Below are 9650 nucleotides of genomic sequence, written 5' to 3'. Positions count from 1 at the left end.
TGTGTACTGTATTTATTCTTATTGTATTCTAATTTTTGCCTCATAACTTTTGCACTGTCCACTTCCTGCTGTGACAAAACAAATTTCCCACGTGTGGGACTAATAAAGGTTATCTTATCTTATCTTATCTTATGCAAGGCAATACATGCCAACTCTCCCGTTTTTTCTCGGACAATCCCGAATTTCAGTGCCCCTCTTATTACTCATTCTGGGTTGCAAAATAAACTTTTACAAATTTTTCAGGCGAGAATGTAGCTGTGCAAACTTCAAATATCTGAACCGGGGAGAACAGCAAACTCCCGGCACATCGTTTTAGGCTTTGGCCCACATCAGTCTAAAATTGTATGTAACCATGAATAACGTGTTACCATGTCCACTAGGAGAGACTGGACAGTATAGATGTAAAACAAATATGCCAGCAGTTTATCTCAGTTAATGAGAGAAGAAGGCCTGTGTTTGGCTCCTTCACATAGTGGACATTGAGTTGTTGTGTGGGACACCAGTAGTCCATGTCTGTTGCTGTAACAGTAGTTCATGTTTAGAGTAAAACATCCCAGATCACTGACTTGATAGGGGCAATAGTGTGCCTAAAATGTTGCATAATTTTGCTAAGAGATCTGTTACTTTGTGGTAATCTTAGATGAGTAGTTTTATGGGCAAAAACCACCAGGTCATTCAGTGTTCCCTTAGTGCTAATGTATCAGAGATGTTGGTGTAGTATAACTGAAGAAATGTTGTTAAGTCCTTAAAGTCATATTCTTTTATTGTTATGACTGTATTTTAAGCTATTTTTTTTGTATGATATCTGATTTATATGGAATATGGTTGAAGTAAACTAAAGTATAAAATACTTAGTCAGTCATTTGTTTAATAGTAATTTAACATTATATAATTCACACATAAAACTATGAATTGTAATTTTAAATGGTTTAAAAGCATGTAGAATAGCATGTGTAAGCAAGTATATCCCCCCCCCCTTTTTCTTTTTTTTTAATCAAGAAGCAAAGACGAAAAGGAAAAAAAGGGCTCGGTGGTTGAATCATCCGTCCCCACCAATGCCAAAACCAAATCTACGCCCTTGTTAAGCTCACAGCCTTTGTTCAGTGTCCCCCTTCCTTCATTTAAATGCAAAGTACTGCAAAAGTAGCTAAAATATGCAAAGACTGAAGCCGTGGGAAGCGTTTGGAATTCTGGATGCAGTTGTGCAGCCTAATAGTGCCATCTAGTGGCATTGAGTAGTACTGCTAAACACGACTGCGATTGGATACTTGTGGGTTATTTTTTTCATTCACTGCAGTCACTGCAGCTGTTGTAAGATCAACAGAGGTGGATTGATTAGAAAGAATCAAGAGTCAATGCTTAAAGTTTTATTAAAAGAAGGAAATCACAGACAAGCTGCTGTTAATCCACAGGTATACGGTGCATTCAGCTTATATTTTTGCATGGGTCTTACAATTCACAGTGAGTCAATTAATCTGTTTCCTCACTGCTTTTTTCTTCACACACCGGCTCGTCCTCAGCAACAAACCAGACCTCGTTGTGGCGGTTAAACATCCTCATTGGACTGCAAGAAACATGAAAGACCACACAGAAACACAGAACACAGGGACGCACACAGACACAGATTCACATTAGAATAATCAAGAAAATAGTTTAAACTGAAGCTGTTTTTGATGCTTTCGTTCACATGTTTTTCTTCTAATGATGGAGATTACTTTACCTGTTGTATCCAACAGCACAGTGGGATCCTTTTTTGTATTTTGCTTTAACTGAATCAAGAGTTTTACTCAGGTCATTAGCATTACTGCTGTCAGAAAAGGTCGTCATCCATCCTCCGTAGCTATATGCATACACTTTCATATCTGGAGTGTCAGTGATGTACACCTGCAAATCATGATGAAACTATCTGTCATCAAATAATTTCCTATTAAATATTTGCCACTATTTTTTTAGTTTAAAAAACATACATCTGAATTAGTAGGTTTGGGAGGATTTTCCTGATGTTCCGTCGGCAGCAGGAAACTCATTGTGTAGGTGCCCATTTGCCAAAATCTCTTGTCTGGTATTTTCACCACAACAGGACTGGTCATTTGAATTTTCTTTCCTGAATGCAAACACAAATATGTTTTTTGGGAACTGAAACAAACATCACAACGAAGAAGCACACAAAATGAAGAAAAGAATATAAAAACACGCAGGTTTTCTTACTAAAATATCCAATAAAACCACGAGACTACCACTGCTCCCTGAATATAACCAAATACAGTAATCATGTTTGGTCAAAGGCCATTTTAAATTTAGACGTGTCACGTGTTCAAAACTGGCTTAAAACCCTCACTATATATAGATTGTATTTTATGAAAAGAAACTCCATTTACAAATAGCTGTTATCTGTGTTCATATACACGGGGTTAATAGAGTATTGAATGTGAAACACAATTAGATAAACACATACGCACCCATCTGGTTCTCACCACTGATGTATTTGAACAGTCGATTAAATGCTACTGGCATTGCCATTTCCATGAAGAAAGATTTCTCATTAGTTGAGACCCATTTCACAGAGTCATAGTGACGCACCTGAAATACATGAACAAACATATTTTAACTGGTGTTTTTATAACTTTGCTACACCTAAAATATGAAAAAAATATTTTACCTCATAATCCTTGGTCTTACAAATCAAATCAAACAGCAGGCACTCTGGTGTCTCAGTGCAGAAGCTTAACTCAGAGGAGTTGCTGTGAAGTTACAGAGGAAAATGCTTTTTAAAGAAGTTTTACAAGTCCATAGCAACAACTACCTGCGATAGGTATTGACTAAAACTGTGCTCACTTCAGTTCAAATTCAGGTCTCTTACCCAACTCTAGCTTCAGCTGTTAGAACCAGAAGAAAACAAACAAGTCCTGAAACAAAAATCCTGAAAGGCACATTTAAAGTTACTTTGCTTGTCTATTTGATTTACTTCTTACATTATATAGGGTTATTTGCTTTAAAGACCTTCTGGAAATTAAAATTGTACTTACATCTTGGCTGACTGTTGTCTGCTTTCAAAAATGGAATGTCTGCAGTCTTCTCCAGTGCTCTGCTTATAAAGAGCTGGTTATGAAAACTGACCACTCCCTAAAGCTAGAACACAAAACATCCAAAGGAGTAACAGAGGGAATACAAAACAGTAACAAGAGAATCTGGCAGGAATTATGTGCTGCTTAAATGTTATGAAACCTCTTTCATAACATCCAATAACATCTATCAAATTCAGATGATTAGGAGATGAAATATTATCTCTACTATTCTGTACCAGAGAGTTACACAGTACAGCATTTAACATAAGCCCTCAGAGTGGAGCTAATATTTTTCACTAATTTTATGCAACATCAGGTGAGGGTAAATTAGACTAGTGTTAACAGTTTTGTAACACAGAACATCAGGAACATAAAATATAACAAAATAAGGATAATTAAATAAGTTTCAGATCCAGTGGCTAAACTTTGATATAAGTAAAATTACCTTTGCAATAATGATTAGTATTAAGTGGAATTAATATTAGGTTCAAACTTGAACAAATCGGATCCCAAGAGTGCCACAACAGTCTGTACAAATTGTGACTGAACATCATGTGAAGCATTAGCTCAAATATTCAAAATGAATAGTTCTCATGCAGTATTATTTTCTTTCACATTGTGAAAAAATGTCTTAGGTTACCCCTTGGCACTGGTATACACATTTAAACAGAGACAAGGAAGTACCTGAGACATAATGATGAACCATATTAGTGTTCACGTCTCAAGAGAATTCACATTGTACCTTTTGTTGGTACAGATCGCATGATATGTGTTTTGTACCCTCAGAACACTAAATTCTTCTTGCTTGTCCCCATTCGGTGTCATGCAATCTGAATACAACAGAAACTTGGATTTAAATGTTTGTCCTTTTGTTGTTAAGAAAAAGAATACAAAAAAGAGAAAATCCTTAAACTTGAGTATTGAGTTAGTTGTTGGTCTTATTGTTGTAAGTCTGCAGTTCTTGCTGGTTGACTGTTATGTAGCTACTGGGATACTTAATCCAACCCTTGTTCTTTCTAACAGTAAAGAAAATAAACATCTGTCATGCAAGCAGTAGTAATCCTAAACTGAACCCTTTTTCATCTTAATAGTGCCGTGAGCCCACAGTGTGCAGTGTGGTATTTCCTTCCTTTTACTAGTCTGAAAGGACCCATCTGGTTATGCAGATGTGTAGAGTATATTTAAAGCATTTGAGCATGAAGGTTTTTTTTGGGTTTTTTTTACGTGTGCGTGCAAGCTGACTGGTTTGCCCAAGAGGAAATAGTCATTGCTATCATTCAAAGCAGTGTGAACCCTATAAATATTATAAAAAAAAGAATATGATTTTATTCTTTTCAGGACCAATTCATGTAACTTGAAACAAATGTCTCCACTTCTAAACATGCACTTCCACGTTATTGTCTGTCATAGTTACCTCTTATAAATGCTAATGTAAACTTTAGGGTGAACCTCGCGCCAAATAACCTTTTCTTTTCACAGAAAAATACAAACAGTCACTAAACTAAACTCTAGGAATCCTTATTTATGATTTTCTTGTTTGTCATTCATGACAAGTAAGTTTATAATTTATAGACATAATGCCTTATAAATGTATGCTAAACTGACAGGAGTTGGAAAACCTCTCTTTGTAAAACTGTCCTTTAAATACTTATTAAGAGCACATTTCCTATTGTTATGCAACAGCTGAACGGTACAATGTTTTCCCCTGCCAGGGCAGAATATCAGAATATAGCACAAATGATTAACCTTACAGCGACATTACTTCACGTGACTGTACGTATATATGTATATACTCAGAAAGATATACAATTTTCTCTTTGCCTTGCCTGTGACACTGTGTTTTTGTCTGTGGGTAAAAACTTTTTTAAACACAGCCCTTCTACGCAAATACTCATATCCATCCATTGGATATTCTCAGCATTTGCACCTCAAATATAAACAAACATTAGACGAGATTCAGAAAAACTGCTTCATTGAAAAGAGTGATTTGAAACTAAGGAAAAAACACCAAGTATGTTGTGCAACTTCATAGATCCTGTAACACTAACACGTTATTACTTCACCTTTTTGAGTCAGTTGCTGAACTATTTTCAGTAATGCGTACTGTAACCATTTCATTATAGCGGTAACCTCTGAAGCCTGTCGATGTAACCTCCAGCTCTGAGTTCAGGAAAACAAATGTGACCTATAGTGGTTACAATGACGAACTGCAACAGCATTTTAAATAAGGGTATGAATGTGGTATTTTCCATGGACTACAACAGGAGACCTAGATCTCGTTTTACAGTAAACTTTGTTAACCATCGTTTTTTTTTAGAACATTTCGATTTACATTTATATAATTTATTAACATTTTTAAGGGCATAAGGCTGCTACAGGAGCAGCAACAACCACGGCGTGGCTGCTGTTTTCAACGGAGCTGCTGTTGGCTAAAAAAAACTACAACACCCATGTACTGCGTCGGCCTGACTGACCTTAGATAATCACTGGGCTTATGTAGCCGTGTCCCAGTCTTGCCTCTGCTCTCCGAATGCTGCGCTACGAAGTTGAGTGAGCTACTAGTTTATTACTGTCTCTTTATTTCTCATATCCACTGTTGTGAAGAAAGCGCTGTTCGCTCCACAGGTTGGTATATTACAATATCAACTACAAAGAAAACTACATGCCTCTAGGGTTCGACTTGAATGTGGTTAACTCGTCATGTAGGGATTTACAGCGTCTGCTGCAGGCTATTCATTCTGCAGTGATAGTTTATGTTGACTCACTACAAATTGTATACCAAGTACTTTGCTTTAGCACAGTGTACTTTATTAATTAGCATTGAACTGTTATAGTGTAATTATACTTAAATGTGTTACGGAAAAAATATTGTAATTTTTTATTTTAATAAATTTCTCTTGGGATGCCGTGAGACTTAATATATAACTACAAAGCAATACTATCTTTAAAAAAAACCCTAATGTTAAGAATTATTACACTTGGTCTCTAAACGTGTTATTCTATTCTCTTCATAATACCGCTTCTTTAAAATAACTCTTTATAATATGTCCTTATGTGAATATCTGTTGGTTCCATTCTGAATAAAAAGGTGTTGAGCTTTGGTAAGGCAGACAAACATTCCAGCACACATTAAGCAGATTAGCGCCAATGTAATCTTTTAACAAATAACAAAGGCACTCTAGTCTTAATATCACTTCACATGGACACACAAGAAGTGACCTTTTGTTAAATCTTTTTTTTTAAGTTAATCAGTAAATTGTCAACCAGTGCATTATGTGAGTAATCAGTTTTTGCTGTTTTATATATATATATACATACATACATATTAAAAAGAAGTATTTAACAGTAACATTTCTTCTTTTTATCCAATTCATGGTAAAAAAAAAAAAAAACTCCAACTAGGCTAGATGTATATGCCAATAGAGTGATTACTACAAAGACTTTACATTGGCTGAAGAATATTCCTTTAATAATATCTTTAATAATATTTCTCTTTTCTCAACGTTGTTTGACTGACCAGTCAAGACCACCTGAACCTTTAGGTCAAAGATCAACGAGCATGGCAACCCGGAGGGTGCTGGTGACTGGGTGTTCTTCTGGCATTGGCTTGGCTGTGGCTGCACGGCTGGCCAAAGATGAACTGAGGCGGTTTAAAGGTCAGCTGATCAGTCTTTGCTTATAGTACAGGTAGGTGGTAGAAGTAACCATCATTGCTGACAGTCAGTGTGTTCCCTCTTTATCTGAGGCAGTGGTTGCCACCATGAGAGATCTTGGGAAACGGGGACCCTTGGAGAAAGCAGCAGGCGATTCCTTAAACAAAACCCTCGAAATCAAAGAGTTGGATGCCTGCTGTGAAACTTCCATCAAAGAATGTATTAACAGCTTGCCGAACAGACGGGTGGATGTTCTTGGTCTGTTTTTCCTCCATCTTGTAGATAAGCTTTAATTGAATTCAACATTTCTTTTTACAAGTATACAGTTTAAAAGCATAGTGTATTCTGTTGTTACAGTAAACAATGCTGGTGTTGGCATGATTGGGCCGCTGGAGTGCCAGAGTATCGATGCAATGAAGGAGCTGTTTGACACAAATTTCTTTGGCCTGGTGCGTCTGGTGAAAGAGGTGTTGCCTGACATGAAGCAGCGACAGAGTGGCCACATTGTGGTGATGAGCAGTGTCATGGGACTACAGGGTGTGTTTGTTTGTGCTGATAAAAAACTTCAGAACATGCATACAATGTAGAAAAAACTAAAAGCTAACATCTTTCATAATATTTCCAACCAGGACTTCTGTTCAACGATGTCTACTCTGCATCCAAATTTGCTGTGGAAGGATTTTGTGAAAGTCTGGCAGTGCAAGCAATGAAGTTTAACATCAAGTGATTACATGTCCTGAAACATACTACAGCATTAAAAATGCAGCCAGCCCACAACTAAAACTTGAGTTATCAGTAAGCCCACATTGGCAAAATATTAAAAACTTAATGAGTGTAAAGGGACAGTGGTCTTAATGTTATGTTTTTTTTATATCCTTGTTCAAAGGACAACTCTAGTAGAACCTGGCCCTGTGGTGACGGAGTTTGAAAGGAAAATGTACGAAAGTGCTGAGAAGATGGATCTATCAGGGACGGATGAAGAGACTGCCAGGATATTCAGGGAACTTTACCTTCCATACTCTAAAGAAATCTTTACTTCTTTAAGTCAGACACCAGAGGAAGTGGCTGAGGCAAGTGGTTAAAATTGTGTTTTTAAAGGTACGGTAAAATAACATGTTTTTTAGTGAAAATTTATGAATGGGCCTGAAGCTCGGTCCTCTCTGGCACAGAGAGGCTGCCGGGAGAGCCCGCGGGCACGCCACTACAACCCCCTCTGGCCTCTGCTCCGTAGCTGCTGGGTGACCTCTCGTTTGGGGCTCTACTCAGCTCTTCCCAGGAGGGTGGCACGGTTCCCCCCCTTTTGGTGGTCCTCCTCGGGTCCTCGTACTCTGGGGCCTCTGGATATCTGGGGCCTGGATCTCCTCCATACCTGCTTCATGCCCTGGGGGATGGGGCTATGGCTCCCCACACTCCCTAGCAGATCGTTACATGGAGAAACCTTCGGAATACAAGCATGCTGATCCACACAGGTGTGCACACAGGTGTACACACGGGTGTTCACAGACGCGGACTACACCTTTCTTGGCTGCTGCCTCAAAGCACATTGTGCGCTGTCTATCTTGTGTGCTGCACAATATCGTTTAATATTTAGTATCTACTGTTATCTACTGCTAGCTAGTTTATGGTGATGGTGCTGTATTTATTATGTTGCTCTTTTTTTTGTTTGCTTTCTCTTCTGTTTTTTTTCTCCATACAGGTGATCCAGGTGTTTTGTTTGTTTTTCTTTCTTTCTTCCCCCCTTTCTCACCATCTCTTCTCCCCTCTGGTTTTCTTTCTCTCCCTCTCTTTCTTTCATTCTTTCTCCCTGTCCTATCCCCCAGTCATGTCTGTCCCGTTTGTAGCAACTGAAAATAAAATAAATTCATAATTATAATAAAGGTCAATCAAATGGACCAATATGGCAAGACCATGATGATCCACTTGGTAAAATAAATCCGCTTGGCATCTTTCTTGGCTAAAGATCCAAACGGGAAACAAAAAAAAAGAAAACTTATGAATGTTTAAATTTTTTTGCTTTTATTTTTCAGCAAACAGTTAACGTGATCACAGCCAAGGACCCTCCTCTGCGTCACCAGACCAACAAAGTGTACATGCCCATGACTGCCCTCAAGCATGCAGATCCAACTGGCCGACTGCCTCTGCACACATTCTACAAGATGATCTTTAAACATGACCGCGTGTTTAGTGCTACGCTGGGGTTTCTGCGCCTTCTGCAGAGGAGGGCAGGAAAGAAATGATTCTGTGAATATGAGGATTCTATTGTTGCACAGATTAGAAGTATTATTCACGTGAAGATAATTCTCGAGAGCGATAGCTATGACTTTATTATATTATATTTTATTATATTATACTATATTATTTTATTTGTAACACCCAACTGTAAGGTGATATATAGTTTCTTTCTGAGCAAAAGTGTTTATCATTTTATCAGTACAGTAGTAACTGAAAAAGTTGTGTTTATTACTAATTTGTGTAATATTTATGTACTTAACTGTCTACTAAGATTTCTGTCATACTCTTAATTTTAGATAAAACAAGAACTACTACACTGTAATGATGCTAATAAAATCTAAACGCAAAACTATTAAAACAATGTACTTGATTATATAAATTACATGCCTTTGATATAACCTTTTATATCCTAAAATAAATGTTGTGAATGCAAATAATAAAAGAGCAATGATTTAACATTTGAAATTAATGTTTGGGTCTCACCTCCACTGCAATAAGTTCCTGTGAATAGTCCTAATTGTATTTTGAGCAATCCTAGAGGTAAACATAATGTGGAAAATATGTTTGGGATAATTCAGTAACAGTGCCATCACATAGTTTGTCTAGCATAGCAACTCAAACAGGAGGTATCCAAAACTTTAATGTAAAAAGAGTGGACATTTGTACATTAACATTAAATTTATGTTAACTGTTAACTAAC

General features: G+C 37.2%; 2 protein-coding genes across 2 annotated transcripts; one reads left to right on the top strand and one right to left on the bottom strand.

The window, feature by feature from the left end:
- Positions 1-1352: 1352 nt before the first annotated feature.
- soul5 (heme-binding protein soul5) lies at positions 1353-3145 on the bottom strand. The gene is made up of 7 exons (XM_005939866.3): positions 3027-3145; positions 2861-2920; positions 2660-2741; positions 2460-2580; positions 1968-2104; positions 1721-1884; positions 1353-1564 (listed from the first exon to the last, which is right to left on the bottom strand). Coding segments are annotated over exons 1-7 (660 nt in total). The 5' UTR covers positions 3029-3145; the 3' UTR covers positions 1353-1470.
- Positions 3146-5420: 2275 nt separating this feature from the next.
- On the top strand, positions 5421-9582 carry LOC102297959 (retinol dehydrogenase 8). Its single transcript, XM_005939867.3, has 7 exons — positions 5421-5690; positions 6586-6721; positions 6815-6976; positions 7076-7255; positions 7348-7441; positions 7605-7788; positions 8746-9582. The coding sequence occupies exons 2-7, from the start codon at positions 6625-6627 to the stop codon at positions 8953-8955; spliced, it is 927 nt and encodes a 308-aa protein (XP_005939929.1). The 5' UTR covers positions 5421-5690; positions 6586-6624; the 3' UTR covers positions 8956-9582.
- Positions 9583-9650: the final 68 nt, after the last annotated feature.

The sequence above is a fragment of the Haplochromis burtoni genome, unplaced genomic scaffold (genome assembly GCF_018398535.1).
Source record: "Haplochromis burtoni strain Fernald_Lab_line unplaced genomic scaffold, NCSU_Asbu1 Contig_21, whole genome shotgun sequence".
Classification (NCBI taxonomy): Eukaryota; Metazoa; Chordata; class Actinopteri; order Cichliformes; family Cichlidae; genus Haplochromis; species Haplochromis burtoni.
The sequence above is the reverse complement of the archived record's forward strand: the minus strand, read 5'-3'. Positions and strand labels throughout refer to the sequence as shown.